The sequence below is a fragment of the Somniosus microcephalus genome, chromosome 13 (genome assembly GCF_052327205.1).
Source record: "Somniosus microcephalus isolate GS21.2 chromosome 13, FLI_Smic_1.0, whole genome shotgun sequence".
Lineage (NCBI taxonomy): Eukaryota > Metazoa > Chordata > Chondrichthyes > Squaliformes > Somniosidae > Somniosus > Somniosus microcephalus.
This window is the reverse complement of record NC_140999.1, coordinates 57,655,139-57,678,516: the sequence shown is the minus strand read 5'-3', so window position 1 is coordinate 57,678,516 and position 23,378 is coordinate 57,655,139. Positions and strand designations below refer to the sequence as shown.

General features: G+C 44.9%; 1 protein-coding gene and 1 pseudogene across 1 annotated transcript in view; one reads left to right on the top strand and one right to left on the bottom strand.

The window, feature by feature from the left end:
* Positions 1-5,244: 5,244 nt before the first annotated feature.
* Positions 5,245-7,891, bottom strand: LOC147108345 (uncharacterized; annotated as a pseudogene).
* Positions 7,039-23,378, top strand: part of LOC147108344 (procathepsin L-like) — a 47,840-nt gene continuing 31,500 nt past the window's right edge. The window contains exons 1-5 of the mRNA XM_086004942.1: positions 7,039-7,095; positions 12,178-12,319; positions 13,148-13,270; positions 15,260-15,439; positions 20,555-20,779. Of these exons, the coding sequence (XP_085861068.1) occupies positions 12,188-12,319; positions 13,148-13,270; positions 15,260-15,439; positions 20,555-20,779 (660 nt within the window). The 5' untranslated portion in view covers positions 7,039-7,095; positions 12,178-12,187. The remainder of the gene's footprint in view (positions 7,096-12,177; positions 12,320-13,147; positions 13,271-15,259; positions 15,440-20,554; positions 20,780-23,378) is intronic.

Below are 23,378 nucleotides of genomic sequence, written 5' to 3'. Positions count from 1 at the left end.
TGGGCCTGCAAGGAGGTGCAAATTTTCAACGACAATTATCATAGTTGTTCAGAGTCCCAGGGAGAGGTTGCCGGTTTAGCGACCAGGCATTGGTGACTCTGGTTGAGGCTGTGGAACGCAGACAGGCAGTGTTGTTTCCAGAGGAGTGCCAGGCTGCCCAATCGCGGCCGGCACCCCGCAAGAGGCGGCGAGACGGGGCAGGTGCTGGCAGGTGGCCCAAAAAATATGGCCGCCCGGCACCTGCCCTTTAATTTACGCCACCTTGGCCACAAAAACGTCCCCTGACCCTGTCGGACATAGCGTCTGATGGTAGGTCGGGCGGCGCGAGCCAAGTTTGCGGCCGGGGCAGTGACGTCATCGTCAGAGGCGCAGCACCGTGGTGCGCTACCGGCTACTGCCACCGCTAACCTCCCACTGAATTTTGTGGGAGGCGTTAGCGGCACCACACCCGGGCACTAGGTGCTTTGTGCCCCATTAGCGGCCCCTTGGGGCGCTAATGGGAGGCGCAAAGCAACCAAAGTTTTTTCCCAAAAAAATCTGCAAAGTGATATAGATAGACTAAGTGAGTGGGCAGTAAGGTGGCAGATGGAGTGCAATGTAGGGAAATGTGAGGTTATTCACTTTGTTAGGAAGAATAGAAAAACTGAATATTTTTTAAATATTGAGAAAGTTTTTAATGTTCAGAGAGATTTGGGTGTCCTCGTGCAAGAAACACAGAAAGCTGACATGCAGGTACAGCAAGCTATAAGGAAGGCAAATGGCATGTTGGCCTTTATTGCAAGGGGGTTGAAGTACATGAGTAAGGAAGTCTTGATATAATTGTACAAGGCCTTGGTGAGACCACACTTGGAGTGCTGTGCACATTTTTGATCTCCTTATCTAAGGAAGGGTATACTTGCTTTGGAGGCGGTGCAATGAAGGTTCACAAGAATGATTCCTGGGATGAGAGGATTGTCCTATGATGAGGGATTGTGTAGAATGGGCCTGTACGCTCTGGAGTTTAGAAGAATGAGAGGTGATCTCATTGAAACATACAAGATTCTGAAGGGGATTGACAGGGTAGATGCTGAGAGGTTGTTTCCTATGGCTGGAGTGTCTAGAACTAGGGGGCATAGTCTCAGGTTAAGGGGTAGGCCATTTAAGACCGAGATGAGGAGAAATTTCTTCACTCAGAGGGTTGTGAATCTTTGGAATTCTCTGCCCCAGAGGGCTGTGAATGCTGAGTCTTTGAATATATTCAAGGCTGAGACAGATACATTTTTGGACTTTCGGGGAATCAAGGAACATGGAGATCGGGCGGGAAAGTGGAGTTGAGGTCGATGATCATCCATGATCTTATTGAATGGCGGAGCAGACTTGAGGGGCCAGTTGGCCCACTCCTGCTCCTATTTCTTATGTTCTTATGTTCTCTCTGGTGGTGGAGAAGGAAATGTAGTCCCTTCTCCTGGTGTAGAGAGATTCTGTGACCTCCCGGATGCAGCTATGGACGGCGAACTGCAAGATGTTAGCTAATACTCCTATTACAGACTGGAAGGATCCACTGGTGAAGAAATTGAGGGCGACGGTGACATTGACTGCCACTGAGAGAGCCGTGGTTGGCCTGACCTGAGGCTGGAGGTCTGGTTGCAGGAGGTAGCAGAGTTTTGTGACCACCTCCTTGTTGAAGTGGAGCCTTCTAATATACTGCTCCTCACTTAATTGAAGGTAGGAGAAGTCCTCTCGGAATACCCTCAGAGGGTGAGGCCTCCAGTTGAGAGCCCTGATGGTCCTCCTCCTCTCTCTGGCCACATGTTCCAGGCTTTCTCGCTGCCTCCGCTCCCTCCTGGAGGGCAAGGTTGACTACCAGTACAACGTCCATTAATGTAACCAAGTGTAGCAGTTTGATTTTTTAAATAATAAATGTAGCTATCTTTTAGTTGCCACAACACTCCTGATACTAAATAACATTGTAATTATGGAATGAGACTGTTGCACTAGGTGAAACTGAGAAGAAAACACTGAAACTCCACTAACCTACAGATGCGACTCATTACTGATGATCCCTTTAAATAACATCCTTGGAAGTGGCTTCCTGTTGCTTCAGGCCAGCTCTCCCTGTCGCTGTTTCCTCCAGGCGCTAAGGTAGGTGGCGACAATCAATTTTGCAGATCGGGTGCTCAGTGAGCATTTCACACTCACTGACGTCACGGTCCACCTGGTGTTGAGGTTCCCGGCACTAACTGTTAGTGGCAGCACTGCGGCGGGGGGCAGCATTTGGCGTGCGGCGCTGGATTCGCCTCGTCCCAGCGATAATGCTCTAACGTCCCGTTAGCGCCATCTGCTCGCGCTAACGGGAGATGCTAAGGTACTGAATTTCCCCACCCCCTTTTATTACCAGCTGGTCCACCATTGCAGTATGCTGGGAATGTGGGATAACTAAATGAACCCTCATATCTAAGGGCTTGCACCTACAGAGACAAAATTACAGTGCTGCATTGTTGGGTCAGATGCTAAACTGAGGCACTGTCTGTCTATTCAGGTAGGTGTAAAAGATCATATGACACAGGGAGTTCTCCTGGCGTCCTGTCCAATGTTCCTCCCTCAATCAAAGCCACCAAAAATAGATTAACTGGTCATTAATTTCATTTCCTGTTGTGACACTATGCTGTGACAAGTTGGCAATGCATTCCCCTACAGAACAGCCAGTTTCCATTTTTTCTCTCCTCATCATAGGAATGTTTCCAGATCTCTTGCTCTGTGTACTGGCCATGGTGTTGACCCTGTTAGTGATGTGCTCTTGGGCTCTGGTGTGTGGATTGCAGTTCCTGTTAGTTCAGCCAGTGGAGGGATAGGAAGCACAGCTTCACTGACATGTGGCTAATGGGTCTGTGGTGTCATTGCTCCACCTAGTGAATAAAACCACTTAAGTCAACATGTTGGGCTTCACAGCATCTTCATGTGTGGAGCCCCACAAAAAAACATATCTAACTGCAGAGTACCATATGCAATAACCTAATTGAATTTGTTAATTAAATCATTTCTTCCATTTGCCAATCAGTGGTGGTATCGTAGATCTTGAGGGGTAGATCCTGGAAAGGCTGTATGTATAGATAGACTGGGAGTACACCCGCTGTGTGGTGGAGCTGCATTCCCGGGGCAAGAGCAATGTGGATTGGCACAGATTGGAACTTAAGGCACTCAGCTTTGTGTGTTGGGGGCAGTTTAAGGCATTAGGGTGCGGAGGTACATTAACGGGCAGTCATGAAGGAGCGCTGACCTCCGTACCTGAATTCCCAATATGCACTCCTGTCCCATGGAGTTCTGCATTGGGAACATTAATTTATAAAAACTACCCCACTGCCTCTGGGACTTGGGTTTGGATTCAGCCCAGTCTTCTCTCTCTATTAGCTGCCACATAGCAGGGTTTGGGTCAGTTCCAAGTGTAGGTTAGCCGTACTTTGTACAAATTGGCACTAAATCATCCCCTCCTCAGATAGGCAGCATGGAGAGCTGGCACTGAAACTGGTAATATCACCCTTAGCCAGAGGGGTTGTTTTTTGCAGGTTGAAGCAGGGTAGAGGGAGATTTACAATAGCAAAATACTGCAGATGCTGGAAATCTGAAATAACAACAGAAAGTGTTGGAAACACTCAGCAAGTCAGGCAGCATCGAGGAGAGAGAAACAGAGTCAACGTTTCATGTCGAAGCCTTCGTCAAAACTGGAAAAGGTTAGGGAAGAGAGGTTTTTAACAGGGGCAGGAAGGAGGGAAGGAAAGAACAAAGGTAAGGTCTGTGACAGGTTGGAAAGCAGGAGAGATTGACTGACAAAAGGGATGATGGTGCAAGGCAAAAGGAGAGGTAGTGGGACAAGTTAAGAAATAAAATTTGGCTCTAAATGATGTGTGGATGATGACAACAGCAACATTAACAGCTACCATGTGAGGAAACAAGAGAGAGGAAAAAAATATACAGAAATACAGGGGCCAATTTATAGTCTGAAATTGTTGAACTCGATGCTAAGTCCAGAAGGCTGTAAAGTGCCTAATCAAAAGATGAGGTGTTGTTCCTCGAGCTTATGTTGAGCTATGTTGGAACAGTGTAAGAGGCTGAGGACGGCGAGATTAGAGTGGGAGTGGAGGGGAGAATTAAAGTGACAGGCGACCGGAAGCTCGGGGTCACGCTTATGGACTGAACGGAGGTGTTCAGCAAAGCGGTCACCCAATCTGCATTTGGTCTCCCCAATGTAGAGGAGATTGTGAGCAGCGAATACAGTATAATAAATTGTAAAAAGTACAAGTAAACCGCTGTTTCACCTGGAAGGAGTGTTTGGGGCCCTGGACGGTGGGAAGGGAGGGGGTAAAAGGGCAGGAGTTGCATCTCCTGCGCTTGTATGGGAAGGTGCTAGGCGAAGGGAAAGGGGTGTTGGGGGTGATAGAGGAGTGTACCAGGGTGTCGCGGAGGGAACAGTCCCTTTGGAATGCTGAAAAGGGGGGAGGGGAAGATGTTCTTGGTGGTGGGATCATGCTGGAGGTGGCAGAAATGACGCAGGATGATCCGTTGAATGTGGAGGCTGGTCGGTTGAAAGGTGAGGACAAGGGGAACCCTATCATGGTTCTAGGAGGAAGGGGCGAGAGCAGAAGTGCGGGAAATAGAATGGACATGGTCGAGGGCCATGTCAACCACAGTAGAGGGGAATCCTCAGTTGAGGAAAAAGGAAGACATACCGGAAGCACTAGTATGGATGGTGGCATCATCAGAACAGATGCGGTGGAGATGGAGAAACTGGGAGATTGGGATAGAGTCTTTACAGGAAGCGGGGTGGGAGGAAGTGTAAGCCAGGTAGCTGTGGGGGTCAGTGTGCTTATAATGGATGTTGGTCGATAGCCTATCCCCAGAAATCAAGACAGAGAAGTCGAGGAAGGGAAGGGAAGATTCGGAGATGGACCACGTGAAGATGAGCGAAGGGTGGAAATTGGAAGCAAAGTGAATGAAATTATCTAGTTCAGGGCGAGAGCAGGAAATGGCACCGATACAGTTATCGATGTACCGGAAAAAGAGGTGAAGGACGGGACCTGAGTAGGGCTGGAATAAAGAATGTTCCACATATTCCATGAAAAGGCAGGCATAGCTAGGGCACATGCGGGTACCCATAGCAACACCTTTAATTTGGAGGAAGTGAGTAGAGTCAAAGGAGAAGTTGTTCAATGTGAGAACAAGTTCAGCCAGGCGGAGGACGGTGGTGGTGGATGGGGACTGGTTGGGCCTCTATTCAAGGAAGAAGTGGAGCGTCCTCAAGCCATCCTGGTGGGTGATGGAGATGTAGAGGGATTGGACGTCCATAGTGAAAAGGAGATGGTTGGGCCCGGGAAACTAGAAACTGTTAAAGTGGCGGAGGGTGTCGGAAGAGTCACGAATATAGGTGGGAAGGGACTGGATAAGGGGAGAAAAAATAGAGTTGAAAAAGGAAGAAATCAGTTCTGTGGGGCAAGAACAGGCTGAAACAATGGGTCTACCAGGGCAGTCCTGTTTGTGGATCTTGGGAAGGAGGTAGAAGTGGGCTGTGCAGGGTTGAGGGACTATGAGGTTTGCGGCCCTGGGGGGAAGATCTCCAGAGGAGATGAGGTCAGTGACAGTCTTGGAAATAATTTCTTGATGTTCGGTAGTGGGGTCATGGTCCAGGGGGAGGTAGGAGGATGTGGCAGAGAGTTGCCATTCAGCCTCCGCACGGTAGAGGTCGGTTCACCAAACAACAACAGCACCATCCTTGTCAGCAGGTTTAATGACAATGTTAGGGTTGGATCGGAGAGAATGGAATGCTGCAAGTTCAGAAGGAGGTAGGTCGGAATGAGTGAGGGGAGCAGAGAACTGAAGAAGGCCGATGTCACGCCGGCAGTTAGCAATGAAAAGATCAAGAGAGGGTAAGATGCCAGAGGGAGGGATCCAGGTAGACCGAGAATTCTGAAAGCGGAAAAAAGGGTCCGCTGTGTGGGGGGAAGATGCCTGGCCAAAGAAGTGGGCACGGAGACGAAGGTGACGGTAAAAGAGCTCAGTGTCGTGCCAAGCTCAAAATTCATTGAGGTGCGTAAGGGGATGAAGCTCAGGCCTTTGCTAAGGACTGATCGTTCGGGGTCAGAGAGGGGTAGGTCAGAGGGGATAGTGAAAACACACAAGGGGGTGAGATTGGAAGAAGGGATGGGGTCAGAGGAGAGTGAAGGGGAGGAAGGTTCCGGAGAGGCGTTGGTGTCCAAGAGTTGATGAAGCTTGCGATCCTTGACATCTGAAAGGAATAAAAAAAAGTTTTTTGTTGAAGCGTCAGAGGAGTCAAAGGATGAAATGGAACTGTGGACCAGGACAGCTTTGAGATAGAGTGAGTTGGCGCTGCAGAAGAGAGAGGTCGAGAGTATTCAAGTGGCGACTCTTGGCGTTGAGCGTGGATCTCAGGACATGGCGAGAGCAGTAGTTCGAGGAATGCTGAATATCTTGGAGATGTCTGTAATCCTGGGTGGATCCGAAACACGAAGGATGGAATGTCAGTTGAAATCCACGTGGAACAAGTCGGAACTGGAGACAGTTGCTGAGGAAATAGATGTGGCTGTGAAAACGAGTCTTGGCAGATACCTGATCAAACACGAGAAGGGAAACAGAAAGCAATGAAGATGAACAAACAGAAATCCCATCAGAGAGAATGGCAGATCTTCTTCAAGGTGGGCATTCCGAGAAGTGGCAGTGAACCAAGAGAGAGATTTACTCTACATCTGGTCCATGATAAACCTGTTCGAAGCTGACACTTTGGTAAAAACTGTATGAAAAATTTCCCCTTCTCCCTCCTCATAAGCATCAAATTTGTCAAAACAAAAAAAGTTAATAAAAAGAACATGTCACGTAATTATTGCATTTTAACCATTGTTCTTCTATACCTTTAAAAAGAGGACTTAAATTCTTAAGCAATACTCTTAAAGACATGCAATAATCTATTTGAATGTGTTAATCAATTAATCTCTTCTATTCGTCAATCAGTGATGGTATCGTAGAATTTAAGGAAGGCTGTGTGTATATAAAGTAGGAGTATACCCGCTGTGTGGTGGAGCTGCACTCAGAGGGCAAGATCACTCCAAGGTGAGTTTACGAATGCAAGGGCTTTATCTTTCTTTTGAAGTTCACTGGTGGATGGGATGGGATGGGATGGGACGAGACAGGATGGGACGAGACGAGACGAGACGGGATAAGATGAGATGAGATGAGACAGATGAACTCCTTCATTGTAATGTTTCTAATGAAACTGTGTGATATTTTAATTGAGTAATGCGATTCTAAGGGAAATCTTTAGTAACTGTAAGGGGGAATTGTAAGGGAGTTCTTATTTTCGTGCCTTCCATTTTGTGTCTTTGTGTTCAGGTAAATTCTGTAGGTATGGACAGGTATTTCATTGTGGAGGAAGCTGGATCCCAGGGTGACTCAGCTGCATTTGGGTGCAATGACATGAGTTGGCATTGAGGACTGTGCTCATTCCGTGAGCTAATTACAGTAAGAAGGGCTTCTGATCAACCCCTAGGTAACCCTACATTCCAAGATAGTGTGACTATCAGATCGCACTCTGGTTGATAGGGAATGAGGGTTTGCTTATGTGAATAGTCTATGGTGTAGAGCATGAGGGAAATATCTGATTTAAAGCCTGAAAATAAAACAATTATTTCATCAGCAGGTTGTAGGACACTAACGGAAAGTTCTTTATAATGACAGTGCTCCCCCATTACTGTTCCTCTTTAAAGGTCATAAATAATAATAAAATCAGGGGTGGCATTAGGACCATGCAACCCATGCGATTGCATAGGGTCTGGAGCCAGTCAGGGGCCCCGAGTTTAAGGATTGTAGTAAATCGAACTGGACTCACCCCGGGCCCCAGACCGAACATTTGCTCGGGAATCCCACGAGGCAAATGCAACCCCTGAATAAAGTCATTGGTTTCTCTGGACAGTGAATAAATGCAGAATGGTCTACCAGATCGATCTTGGACATCGACAGAGCAGGGCCCACATCCTTTAATTTTACAAGAAAATCACTGAATTGACAAATTGCTGAAGTGACTTCATGAACAATTTTTTTTTTAATTTAAATTTAAAATGCAATCTCTCTGGCTATTTGTCCTTTTGCTTCAAATTTTATTCTTCACTAGTCTGGTGCTGGAACGTCAAGTGAGTCACTCGGCTTAGGCTCTCGTGTCATTGACCCGGAATTTGTGGTCAGCAGGGAGGCAAAGGCGTTCGCCGCTGGCCCCGAAGTACGCTTCACACAAGGATCTCGCAATCTCTGTGTCGAGAACTTCGGGTTTTCAGACATTCAATTCAAATCAACCGAGTCTAGTGGGGGTCCCCTTGTGTGAACTGCTGTGACGTCAACAGGTTGTCTGAGCAGCCAATCAAAACGCAGAATTCTCACAGACAGCGAACAAGGAAGAGAGTATTCTAACTTTTTAAAAATGTTAGAGAGAGCAAAAGAAAGATTGGGACTCTAACATGGGGAAAAGGCAAACCTGAAATAAAGGTGGACAAACTTTTTAAAAAATTTAAGTTTCCTAAAAAAATTTTTTTTATTGCAATGGACAAATTTCACACGGCACAAAATTAATATTAGTTTTCCAGGCCCTTAACATTTGTTTAGCAGTAATAACGCTGTCAAAACCCCAGTCACAACTAATCCCTTTGGGTCTAAGTTTTAGTGGGGAATTTAACAGCGTAAATACTGCGGAAGAGCTGAAGTTTCCGTCACTTTCCCTGATTTGGATGATTACACTGATTGCCGGCTCTGTGGGGCAGTGGGGGTCACAGCGCAGCCTGTTTCAGAGCTGTCAATGTCCGACCACAACTTCAGGATTTCCGCATGCGCATGCGCCAATTCCCGAAGTTGCGATCAGTTTCACAGGCAGAATAACATATTCGCCGTCATCCTGATCACAAATTCCAGGCCATTTGCGATTTTGCCGGAGGTCCCACCTCCAATCTCGTCCCCTGAGCGCTGGCAAAATTCCAGCCGAAGAGTCTAAAGTCGAAAAAACAAAGAAAAAGTTGCCTTTCATGACCTCAAGATGTCCTAAAGTATTTTACAGCCAATGAAGTACGTTTGAAGTGTACTCACTATTGTAATGTAGGAAACACAGCAGCCAAATCCTGCACAGCAAGGTCCCACGAACAGCAATTAAATAAATGACCAAATAATCTGTTTTAGCGATGTTGGTTGAGGGATAAATATTGGGCAGGACACCGGGGAGAACACCCCTGCTATTCTTCAAAATAGTGCCATGGGATCTTTTATGCCCACCTGAGAGGGCAGACAGGGCATCAATTTAACGTCTCATCCATAAAACGGCACCTCCGAGAGTGCAGCACTCCCTTAATTCTGCACTGGAATGTCAGCCTAGATTACATGCTCAAGTCTCTGGAGTGGGGCTTGGACCCATAACCTTCTGAATCAGAGACGAGAGTGAACCCAAATGAGCCACGGCTAACACTTAGAATTCAGCAAAAATTCTGAATTCTGCGTCTAATGGCTGATTTAAAGTTCCAGTATATTCCAAATGACAGTGATTAGCTGAAGCCTGTCCTTATTCAGCCACTTCATCTCCTGTTAACATTATCACTAATTGTGCAAATGCACAATGATTGTGTATCGGTTGTGTTATCATAATAGTTTCAACTGCATTTTGCAGAACAGGATATGAATTTTATTTTTTAAATGGTCTGCTCAGGTTATTTGCTAGTTTGTAACAGGCTGACTAATCAATTATTGCATTCTGTATTTATTTTTTATAACTGTGATTGTACTCTGTTGGGTGAAAATAAATTCACATCTAATCTGTGGTAAAGTAAAAGGTGCAGTTTATTGAAAACAGAGCTCTGGGAGAAGCGTCTCAGACCCCGCGGTCTGTGCGAGCACCTTCTCCCCGATCAACAAAATTCACAAGCTTATATACAGTACAAGACTGGAGCACATCGATAGCCTTGATTACATTACTTATTCCTTGGCCAGTCTGGCTTCGTGGTAACAGCCGCCCCCCTCCCCAATTATATTCCTTCAAAAACAATCTAATTATAACTTTACATCGTTAGCTAAGCCCCTTCTTTTAGTTCTGTCTTTTATCTAAGTTTGTCCAGTTATCTGGACAGCAGGGTCCTTTCTTATTTCATTGTGGCTTCGGCCGATCAGTGACTCGTGATTGGACATGGCTCAAAGGTTAATCAGCTTCTCATATCTCCACATGCTTAATCACTTTTGTAGTTCAGTCCATTGTGTTTTTAAACTAGTCTCGACTGAAACTAGGTTGTCATGCTGTGTCGCTCGACTGCAACATTCAACTGGTTCAAATCCCAATCCTTCATACTCTATGTGGCCAAGACCTTGATAACGTGTTTCATTAGTCTGAAGATCCTTGTAGACGTGTTATTTTTTGTAAAATTTGGCATTTTAATAAATTGTGTACATTAAAAAAAAGTTATTTTAATAAATTGCATATATTTTTAATGTTTTTAATTAATTATGTGCATTTTCTGTGTACGTCCAGATTGTATAGGGTTCAAAGTCCTCTGTTTCACTATTTTAGCAAAGTGATTTAACTTGTTTAAAATGAGCAGATTAATGAATTTGTTGAAATGACCAGCAGTGGTATTTCCCCAAACACACAATCCATTTCATTAAAAAATACGAATGAGCTCCAATTGGAAACCATTGAAGTTTACAGCGCAGAAGGAGGCCATTCAGCCTATTGTGGTAATGACAGCTCTTTGCAAGAGCAATCCAAAACTAATCCCCCTGCCCTGCTCTCTCTACATAGCCCTATATCTGCCTCTAATTAAAATACTGCTGCCTTAAAAGATGCAAAGGTCTCTAACTAAACTATTCCCAATGGAAAAGCTCTAACAACTCTCTAAATAAAGATATTTCTCTTCATTCTTTTAATAACAATTTTATTTTGATAGCCCCCTTGTCATAGCTGCCTAACCTGAGGCAATATAAATCAAAGCTGTTGCTGAAATAGTCTGCCCTATCTGGTCTATCAAACCCCTTCATAATTTTAAAAACCTCTATTAAATATCCTCTTAGCCTTCTCTGCTCCATTGGAAATAGTCCCAGTCTCTCAAGACTCTCTTCATTTTACTTTCTCACCCCTGGTATCATTCTGGTGCATATATGCTGTGTGCTCTCTATGCTTTTAATGCTCTAATCACCATGACGAGTTTCCACTAATTGTGCTTGTTTGTGGGCCTTCGAGGAGGCTCTAAAAGTTAAGCTGGTTCTTTAGGGTGCAGGGACACTAATAGGCGCATTTGAAAAGCTTTTGAATGTAATCTTTTTTAATTTATTCATAAACTGACTACTGAACTCCAATAGAACTAGCAAATGGTTCTGTAATTTTTTTAAGTCATTTTCAGTCATTTAAAATTGGGTTACTCACAGGTGGTGGACTGACACTGATTAAAAATGTTTTTTTTGTGATAGACCCATTTTCAGCTGCATTAATCAAACCGCATCAAGTTATCACTCATAAATATATCGAGGAATATATTTTAAAGCAAATTTTTTTTAAATTGCATTCTAAAATGCTGCCCGATCGCACTGGTTCATGGCAGATTTTGCATTCGGCAATATGCAAATGAGTTTGAGTGAAAACTCGAGGAAAAAAAACTTTTCAAAAAGGGTGCAATTTGGGGTTCAATTTGTGCCCGGATCGCCGATTACGCCCAAAGCGGAAACTCTACCAACAGAAGAACTTTCTGCTCACTTCAAATAGTGCCACAGAATCCTTAAGATGCCCCTGAAATGACAGACATCTAAAAGATGGTACCTCCAGAAATGCAACGCCATACTAAATGGACAGTGTGCCGGAAAATTCAATTCCACAGACTATGTCTGTGATGAAGTCTCCTGTTCAGTCAAGCTGAGGTGCAAAACACACTCTGGCATTTTGAAATAGATTGTCCCACCCTCACACTTTCTGCAGCTTTTCTGCTGCCTCTCATTGGCCCCTTTCCGTCTTTAGATTTCCTGTTGCCCAACCTCTCTCTGACTTAGAAAGGTGACAGCAATTCAAAGATTACGATGAATAATATCTTTTTATCTTCCTCTCCATGCTGACTAGCTTAAAAAAAACTTTTCCATAGTAATCTATCAAATCCATGTCTAATGTCATTGGTTTTACTCCTTTAGATTGTCCATCATGAAGTTTTCATTGTTTCTGGGCTGTGTGGTGGTGTCTATTCTGGTTGTAGCCTCAGGCCACACATTTGATTCAACATTGGATGAAGATTGGAAGAACTGGAAATCACAGTATGAGAAGCAGTACACGGAGGTAAAAGGGAATTTGCTCTAGAACGGAATCTACTCCAAACATTCACCTCACTCAGAAGGGGGAAGGAATTCAACACATTTGTTAAACTACTGACAATTTCCACCTAGAGTCTTTTCCTCTCTTTTGTTTCAAGTTTCAGTACAATTCGAAGAATTCTGTATGGTACAACTACTGGTACCTCAGTGATCTTAATATAAAGGATTGCACCACGTTCTGAGCAGAACAGGACTGTTCTCGGTGGCTGGGTTTGAGCAGGGTGTACAATAATTGATGATGCGTGTAATCCTATGAGTTGGAACCAGCTTTGTTCCACCTTGATACCAGTGATGATAGTTAATGCTGTTCCTGAGACTGAGGTTAATGTTCATGGAAGGAGTTGCTTGGCTTGCTATGTGTAGCAAAATGAAATATATATTATTTTTAATAAAATGATGTAATCACTAAGCATTTTGATGAGAATATTAATAGGATACAGTTGAAGGAATCGAACCTGTGAAATATATAACCTTTATCTTCCTCTATATTATCAAATTTCGCCATTGCTCACTCCTAAAATATTCTGTAACCAGCAATGAACCTGTTGAACTTGTTCAGTCATTTATTTCTACTGTACTTTTAGCGTCAGTCACTCAGACTGGCGGTTCAATCTGCTTTAGGTTTGAGTGTGTATGGGAAGGGTAATGACGGCACGCTCTCTGATATTAATGAAGGGATAGAAACCTGAATGCAAAATATTATTTCAGCTTTTGCACAGGGAATTTTAAAACTATTGTATAATTACACTGATGAAAGGTGCTAGAGCTTGACTGGCTAAATGTCTTTTTTCAGGAAGAAGAGGGCTACAGAAGAATGATATGGGAGGACAATATGAGATACATTGAACAACACAACCTGGAGCACACAATGGGGAAGCACACATTTACTGTGGGAATGAATCAGTTTGGAGATCTGGTTTGTACAAGATGTGTAATATGGGGGTCTATTAGATGACAGTTATTGAGGTGTTATTACTGAATGAGGTGTGATATGGTTAGTGATATCACAGCACCTCATTTTAACAAAGACTTCAGCTTCTCTTACCAATGTCAAAATAGATTCTCCTCTCCATTTTACATCTCATTTCATCCTATTTGCTCTTGTTAAACAGCCAGCACCATGGGCTGGGGCACTGCCTATATGTCTGCTGCACTTTTGTTTTTGCTGGTGAGAATAAGAAAATGGGATGACCAAGCTAACTGGCACCATAGGGTAGTGTTGGCAGTGCTCAACTTGCCAGCTGCCTTGGCCCTAACCTCCCCGCAGAGATGGACTAAAACCCAACTTTGGGATCAGTGGGAATTTAGATCCATTGTCATTGGCCCAGAAATTCGGGTCTCCACGGGTGAGTACGCATGGGGTACTCACCCGTAAGCCCAATGGAAGTGCTGGTTTCCTGCATGCACTGCGCATGCGCAGGAAACCGGCACTTCCATTCCCCTGAAAGCAGGGGTTCAGAGGTCGTACGCATGCGCGGGAGAGGCTGCGCGTGCACATCGAACTTCGTTTTTTTTTGCAGGTTTTCCCGGGAAGGTAAGTCTCCAGAAGTTAGACATGTAAAAAGCAGGCGCAAGGCCTGCTTTTTACAAGGTAAGTGGTGAATTAATTAAAATTAAAACATTTTTTCCACCGGTTTATTATTCTTAAATACTTTAAAGCAAGGTGAGTTTATTTTTAGCCCCGTTAGAAAATAAAATTCCTTTTTTCAAAAATTTAAATTATTGTTTAAAATAGTTATTTCATGTAATTTATAGTTTATTTAAAAAATGTGATTTTTAAAAAAATGTATTTGAAGATTTAGTGCTGTTTTGGGCCCGTAGTATTTATAAGTTTTGACAGCTCTTCCTGTCAATCTTATGAATGTAGCTCCCCATGGCCCATGTGATCCCAGGGGATGCATTGAACTAACTGCGCCCCTGGGATACGCAAGAACTGCGCGCCGGCAGCTGGACCAGGCCCTGGATCGGAATTCCACGGGGGCCCAGAGCTCAACGGCCGGCGCGCATGGTAAGTGCAGGTCAGGGGCTTGCACCCGCGGGAAGCCCCCGACCCAAATTTCTGGGCCATTATATTTTATCATAAAAATCGATTCAACTGTTGTAAAATTGGTGTGAAACAAGGGCAATGACTCATGGGAGACAGGTCCACAGGCAGCCTCTGTTTTCTCAGTCTTGTTGTTTGAGCCTCAACGGTTAGTGTGGGCAGAGTACTTGACCAGGGCAGCATCAAAAGCAAACCTGATCCTTGTGCAACAGCTGCTCTCCAGTGCACTGAATTGTGATCAGAAATGGGAATCCTGCCTGACTTTCTCTTCTAAGTCCAAGGGCACTAAGGCCAATTATAGGCCCCAACTGCAGCCCCGCTGAGATCAGTTAATTAAGCACAGGCTCAGTTATGCACCAATAAACTCAGCCATCTTGGGGGAATGGCAGCTTTACCCTTTCTCCTCATGACACGATGGGCCAAATGGCCTCCTGGGGGAATGGCAGCTTTTACCCATACTCCTCACTGGTGAAAGTCCTCTGTCAGATTATAATTACTGTAGAAGATTATCAAATGTTTTCACATAAAATAAAGCACACGTTTAATAACTGCTGCTATTTTGATTATTGTACCATAGACCAGAGAGATGTTTTATCACCTTCAGGCTGTGCCACCCTCTACTTTGTACTGGCCTGTGAAGAAATGGATGGACTCATGTTTTCCTGCAGTTCCTTATTTTAGTCAAAGATTAGACATGAGTATGGAGTGTGAGCACTGCTTGATACTCTCATCTTCCTTTGCCGCTAGACAGAGTGAATGGATGAAAATGTAACCTTGGGAGACAATCTACCCTCCTCCTGCACATTACCCATTAAAAGTCAGTCACTTCATTAACGAATGTCCATGTACTTGACTTTCTAGACTACTGAAGAGTTCAATGAACTCAATAATGGATACCTCCAAGCTGAAGCTGATAACTCAACTGAAGAAGAAGTTGATGAAGATGATGAAAGTGATGAAGACGAAGAAAGTGATGATGTTGAAAAATGTAGAGGTGTCGACTGGCGCAGGAGAGGCTATGTTACTCCAGTAAAGAACCAGGTAAAAATCGGAAGGAATCTTTCTAGCAATTATTAAGTGTAAGGTTCTGAAGAAATGTTAAAGTTATGACGGGCTTGTAGGAACCTGTAAGGAAGGTGCAGCTTTGGTTTTAGCTCCTATTTGCCTGAAACTACCTCTCCTGATTGCTCATCGCTGCTGTTTACGTGCACTGGTTATGACCAGGCATGAATAATGGAGATATGGGATGCTTAAAAAAGAACTAGAAGAAAAGAAGAAAATATAAGAACAGAAAATAGGAAAAACAAAAGTGAGATGCGAAGTAAGTTCCCAGAAAAAAATCCGGTTTAAAATAAAATGGAACAATTTCCGAAGAGGAATGAAAGGAAAAGAGACAAAGAGAATAAGAGGGAAACTAGAACAATTTTAAGTAGAAGATAGAGTTTAAAAAAAAGTGTGGGGAAGGAGAGCGACTGGAGGTCCGAGCAAAGAGATACAAGTTTGGAGCGAGGGAGGGGCACAGTCTGTGACTTTTTGCACTTGGTACTCAGGATGCTCTCCCGTCTTGTTTACAGCTATTGGCAATTTTTCCCATTTATTATCCATTTAAAGACAATGCCTCACTTTCCAACAATTATTAGTTGGATTGTAGGACATCAATGGAGAACTAATAAAGACTCTGGTTCGTGTCATCTTAACTATAAAATGCAATTGGCTCTTAAACTCAGACAACCAACAGGTGTAAAACGATTAACATAATCACAGTGTTTAAAACGCCTCCTTTTCAATTTGAGATAAAATCCACAGATTTGCGTAACTTGATCTCACTTTAAAATTCTAACAATTTTAACAATTTTAATGTAATTCTTTCTCCTGTGTTTCTTTCTTTAATTTTTTTCAGTTAATTTGTGTTGATTGAGGTGAAGGGTGTTAGTGCTGAGGAGAGAACACTTTTCTAATTCAATCACCTAGTGCCAAGCATCCCCAGGTCGGGTACAGCTACAGGAGAGTAAAGCTCCCTCTAATCTGCCCTCAGTGTGTTTAGCAACAACCTCAAACAAACACGCCTCCATCGCTCAACAGACCCGACACCAAGCGGCGGGGGAGGCAATTTATATTATTAAGAGCTTGTTAACAGGCATTTAAAAACTATTTTAAGCTCACCTTTAGATTTTAAGACATGGCCCACGGCTTCCCTGCTGCTCAGGGATCACGTCAGGTAAGGAGGTTGGGAGTTGTGTCGGGATGGGATGATTTCTTAACTTGACAGCTGCAAATGGACTATAAAAGCTCTCATTTCATAGCTGTTCACTTTCCAAGGTTAGAAGCTGTTGCTTACTGCATTTGGAAGACAGGTTGAGCTTTATGCAGCTTGCAAGTGTTTGGAACAAACTCTCAATCCAGTGTCACCTCATTGGAACAACCTCTCTGACCATTGACAGATAGCTTCTGTCATCTCAACCTCACCTGCTATCTATTCCATCAGCATTGGTGCCCTTGAAAATATCTCACCTTGATCCTCAGAATCTGACCACAATTAGTCACAACACCAGCAGTACCAGGCACACCAGCAGCACCAACAACAACACCAACCTTCTCCGCAATCAACTGATGCTGCACAAGACGCAGGGCATCAGCACCCGATCACATTGCTGCCCGGGAGGCATGGGATGGCCTCACCATAGCCAGATTTACTTCACTTGATGCTGTACACTCTGGCTGCCACATGATGCGCCAGGTTGGCACCACCCCACACCAACACCATAAAGCATCCCTACAATGCCCAAGCTATTCCTTTCACACTCATCGCCATTGCAGGGGGTAACGTTATGTCTCACCATTCACTGCAACTCACTAAACCACTTCCAAAGGTGCACACACATCTGTCCAAGAATGCAAACTGTCTAAAATAAAGATTTCAATGTTTGACAGCACATTAACAGAAACTTGAAACTTTAGATGAACATTGGCTAAAACACCCAAGTGCCTACCCTTGTGTGTTGTTAGTTGGTATGATTGGACTAGGATGAGAGTGAGTGTGAGGAGTGGCTAGTGAGATGGGGAAATGATAATGTAGATAGAGAGGGTTGGTGGAGGTGCAAGGTAAGTTGGTATGAGGAGTAGGGTAGGGAAGGCAGAGTGGTGGGGATGTGATGAATGGCATGAGGTTGAGTGTGGCTTTGCAGTAACGTTTCGTGATCTACTGAGATCATTGAAAGGTTTGCGCCACTGCAGCCTGGTCTTCCTAATGACATCCCTGCCTGTGTCCTCCTATGCAACGTGCAACCAGGCTGCGTTGATCTCCTGGGGAGGTCTCTTCCACCCATGAAGGAAAGAGGACCTCTCTGCGTGCTGTGACTCTCTTCATAAGCATATGGAGGGATTCATGGGAGAGCCTGGGTGCAGCCGTGCACCTCTGTGCAGTGCTTGACAGTGTTTGCAGCACCTCAATGCAATAGAATGCTGACAGCACAAATGTCCAAATCAATTTACACATGGTCCCTTTAAGGAAACATCAAGTGACGTCATCAGACCCGCTTCCTTGAATTGGCTGGGAAACACGCTGGGCGGGCTTAACAAGCCTAATCAGTGTAAAATCATTTCACAGAGCGGGCTGGAGCCAGCAGCGGGGTCGTACCCCGCCACTGACCCCAGCCACACCAGACCCGCCTCGGTAGGTGAAATCACGGTCATAAAATGTTACAGAACAGAAGGAGGTCATTTGGTCCATTGTGCCTGTGACAGCTTTTGTCCAGTTTAGTCCCATATCCCAGCCTTTTCCCCATAACCCTGCACATTAGTCCTCTTCAAGTACATGTCCAATTGGCTTTTGAAAGTTCCTATGGAATCTGATTCCACCGTGCTTTCAGGTAGTGCTTTCCAGATCTTGTGAAAATAATTATCCTCATTTCCTCTGCAAATGATTTTAAATCTGTGACCTCTGGTTACCAATTCACTTATCAGAGAAAATAGTTTCTCCCTACTTGCTCTATCAAACCCCCTCATAATTTTGAATACCTCTATTAGGTCTCCTCTTAACCTTCTCTGCTCTAAGGAGAACAATACCAGCTTCTCCAATCTCTCCACATAACTGAAGTCCCTCATCTCGGGTATCATCCTGGTAAACCCCTCTGTACCCTCTCCAACACCTTGGCATGCTTCCGAAAGTGTGGTGCCCAGAATTGTACACAATTCTCCAGCTGAGACCTAAACAATGATTGTAAAGGTTTAGCATGACTTCCTTGCTTTTGTATTCAATGCCCCTATTTACAAAGTCAAGTATCTCATATGCTTTCTTAACTGCCTTATCAACTTGCCCTGCCACCTTCAAAGGTTTGTGAGTAGGCACCCCCAGGTCCCTCTGCTCTTGCACCCCCTCAAAATAGCACCAATTAGATTATACTGCCTCTCCATATTGTTTCTCCCAAAGTGCATCACTTCACACTTGTCCGCATTAAACTGCACCTGCCATGTGACTGCCTGTTTCACATGTCTGCTGTTAATCTGCTGACTATTTGCTACATTGCCAAGTTTTGTATCTTCCACAAGTTGCAGAATAGTACTCCCTATGCCCAAGTCCAGGTCATTTATATGTAACAAGAAAAGCAATGGTCCTGATACTGACCCCTGGGTGACCCCACTCCACACTTACTTCCAGTCAGAGAAACAGCCATTCAGCATGACTCTCTGCCTCCTATCCCTTAGCCAATTTCGTACCCAAGTAACCACCATCCCTTCAGTACCAGATGTTTCTATTTTCCGAATAAGTCTGCTATGAGGTATTTTATCAAATGCCTTTTGAAAGTCCATATATATATATATATATATGTATACTAGCTGGGGGGGCCCGGCATTGCCAGGGCAATTTTGGGCAACGCGGTTTATGGCTGGGCGCTGCCGCTCCCGCGCTCTGTGTCACTCTTTCCCTCCCTGACCCTCGCTCTGTCCCTCCCCCTCTCTCTCCCTGCCCCCTCTCTCTCTCCCCCCCTCTCTCCCTGCCCCTGTATGTCCCCTCTCTCTCTCTCTCCCTCTCTCTACCTCTCCCCCTCTGATCTCCCTCCCTCCCTCCCCCTCTTTTGGCACCCGGGGAAGGGCTTTGAAAATTGAGCCCGGCCGCGGTGGCCGTGCGGGGCCTAGCGGTTCAGGCCCGGCCGGGCTCTCGGGCCGAGACGGACCCCAGCTGATTACCCGGTGTGGCCGGCCGCCGCGGGTAGCGCGGTTTATGGACGGCCGCTGAAGCTCCCCCGCCCGCTCTGTGTCTCGGGCCGAGCGGCTGTGAGGCCCGGCCCGAGTGACTCCAACTCACCTCCCGCTCCCGGAGCCGCAATGTGGGGGTTTGTTTGGCTGGTGCTGTCGCTGTGGGGATGAAAAAAATGGCGGCGAGGTTTCGGGAGACTGCAGGATTAGGCCCGCCCACAGACAGCGGATTGGTCAACCATCAGGTCACTGAACTGTAGGATTGGTCAACCATCACATAACTCAACGCTAATGAGCGGTAGGATTGGTCAACCGCTAATGAGCGGATTTTTGAACGTTTTTTTGCATAGTGTCTGAACAATTTTTGTCTGACCAAAAAGTAAATATGCCTATTAGACTCCCCTAATGATAAGCTTTCTTTTGATATAACATTTGTGTAGGTACGCTCTATAACTTTTGAGTGTATAGCGGACAGACAGACAGATAGACAAACAGAGAGACAGAGAGACAAACAGACAAACCGCTTTAGATATATATATAGTGCCAATTTGTGGCCATTTTTGCATCTTGGTCTCATGTTTATTAAGAAGTCGGTTGAGACTGTCCAATTTCGCGTAAGAACCTCATCACCCGCAGAGAGATTATCAGCCTATCAGTCTGAGCTGGGTCACACGCAGCATGCTAGCATACTGTGCCCCTGGCTCCATGCCTAATGTTTCTTGTTTAAATTATTCTGCAGTGAACCATGTCTCAGCCCTAAGAAGCAAGAGCCCAAGCACCGCCCTCCCAACCCGGGCACACAGACACTCATTGATCCCATGTGCTTCCTATAAACCTCACTGAAGAAGACGGACTAACATCATCAGTGTAAATCTGCACTCCACATTACAAGAGGTGGAAAGGTGATTTTATTTTTACATCAGAATCTTTTTTATGTGATTGTATTTCTGTAATTACCAGGGACGATGTCACTCAAGCTGGGCTTTCAGTGCGATTGGTGCCCTTGAAGGACAATGGTTTAAGAAGAGACGACGACTGGTTCCTCTGAGTGAACAGAACCTGGTTGATTGTAGCAGACCTTTTGGAAACCATGGATGTAAGGGTGGTTCGATGACGAAAGCCTTTCAATATGTGATCAGAGCTGGAGGCATCAACTCTGCTGCAAATTATCCGTACACTGGACAGGTAAATCTCTTTTAAATGTGTTTACAAATTCAACAGGTGCAGTGACCAAGGGCGCGATTTTCCCAATGGAGGCGGGTTGGAGGCGGGTTTCGGTTTGGGTGGTTGCATTCCTTCGCACGAAGTGCTTCCATGCACTGGCACCTGCTGCCCTGTGCAGCATCAGGTGGGTGAGCAGGAGGTTGGGGCTCCTGCTGCTGTTGCTGCTGACCTGCCTGGTTCTGCTGCTGCCGTGGCTGCTCCTCATCTGAATCTGAGGTCCATGGTGAAAGGAAATAAATGGTTCCCATGCTGCTGGCAGATACCTCCGTTGGGGAAGTGCTCAGTCCAAGCGGGGAGAGGGTCTTCCAAGGAGGTCCCACAGTTGAGAGATAGAAGCTGCAGCACCTCTGACTTCAGTAGGCCTGCTCAAAGTGCTGAAAGTCCTTTGGAACAAAAGTTCTGCCACCTGCAATTGTTCCCTGATGAAAGCTCCGTTTTAATGGTGGAACTGCAGCTGTGAGGAGGCCACCCACTTGTCAACCCGCAAGGATTAGCTGGCATGGTTTAGGAGGGTCATGCAACACACTAAAAATGTGGTAAAATAACGAAGGCCTGTTAAAATAGAATTATAGAGGCCCTTAACTATTATTTAAGGGTCTTAACTATCTTTCCCAACTGATGAAGGCGGGACCAAATCGCACCCATCAAACCCGCCTCTAACAAAATTGCGCGGAGGGGGGTTGGAGGCAGGTTTCGAACCCGCCCTCAGTTTTTGTCATTTTGCCAACTGTCCCGCCTCCAAACCCGCCTCCTCGGGGCTGGGAAAATCGCCCCCCACTTTGGGAGCGATTTGAAATCCGGGCGCGAATTGCATTCAATGTTGCGCTAGTTTTGTGAATTGAATTGAACCAGGAAGCTTTTTAGAACATAATATTTTTTTAAATTATAAAATAATTCATGATACATTTAAGTGGTAACCTGGTGCAGTTTTATTAATAAAGCTGAAAATGGGTTTATCATAAAAAATAAGCATTTTTAATCAGTGTCGAGTCCACCACTGCGAGTAACCTGATTTTAAATAACTGAAAATGACTTTTAAAAAACTAAACAGAAACATTTATTAGTTTCATTGGTGTACAGTAGTCCGTTTCTGAGTAAATGAAATATTTTTAATATTTAAAAGTTTTGAAAAGGTGCCGATTAGTGTCCTTGCGCCTAAAAATCCCAGCTTAATTTAAGAGCCTCCTCGAATGCCCACAAACCGGGGTAATTAGCGGAAAATCTCTATGCCTATTAATTCAATCGGGGGCGTGGCCAATTTTCTGGGCGGGAAGGTTTCTAGTGCGATGTTTTTTTAAACTAGCGCAAAAGATCGCGGAAACTCGATTTGTGCTGGACGTAATTTGTGCTTGAAATTCTGTGATCTTTTGCTCTTGTTTGTCCGATTTCGGACGAATTGCGCTGAGAAATGAGTGCAACTCTAGGCCAATATGTTTACAGCAGTCCAAATAGAATGTTATCACAGAAACATAATGATGTACAGGACTAGAAGAGCATAGGAACATAGGAACAGGAGTAGGCCATTCAGCCCCTCGAGCCCTTTCCGCCATTCAATGAGATCACGGCTGATTTGTATCTTAACTCCCTCCACCCGCCTTGACTCCATAATCCCTTAATACCCATGCTCAGCAAAAATCTATCGATCACAGATTTAAAATTATTAATTGAGCGAGCATTTACTGCTTTTTGTGGGAGAGAGTTCTACACTTCTACCACTCTTTTCGTGAAGAAATGCTTCCTAACTGCACTCTTGAATGGTCTGGCTCTGATTTTAAGATTTGTTTTTTGATTCACTCACGGGATGTGGGAATCACTGGGAAGGCCAGCATTTATTGCTCATCCCTAATTGCCCTTGAGAAGGTAGAGGTGAGCCAATTTCTTGAACCACTGCAGTCCGTGTGGTGAAGGTAGTCCCACAGTGTGGTTAGGTAGGGAGTTCCAGGATTTTGACCCAGCGACGATGAAGGAAGGGCGATATATTTCCAAGTCAAGATGGTGTGTGATTTGTCGGGGATCTTGGAGGTGTTGGTGTTCCCATGCACCTGCTGCCTTTGTCCTTCAAGGGGGTAGAGGTTGCGGCTTTGGAAGGTGCTGTTGAAGAAGCCTTGGTGAGTTCCTGCAGTGCATCTTGTAGATGGTATGTAAGGATTCCGGGGGCTTCTTTTAAACTGGTTTAAGGTAATCTACCTGGCCAGCAGTCTTTTTGCTGCTGCACTCTAAACCAATTTACAAACAGTGGTTTCGAATCGCTACCCCTCCTTTAGTTCTGAGTGGAGGAACTTATAATTAATGATATTAAAACGGAACACGTGGTTTGGGTGAGAGAACAAAAATCAAGCTTTATTAACTAAAAGAAACTATCATCACAATATCAAACTATCCCACACGAACACAGTAAAATTGCTTAACAGGGGGTAAGGCAGACGGCAAAAACGAGGGATACAATGGCTACAATGTTATTTAAACAATCTTAGCAATTCCCTTAAATCACCATCCCCCCTTAACTCCTGCTAGGTTGCCTTGTTGAGGAGTCAGAAACTCTGCTCACATGTGATCCAGC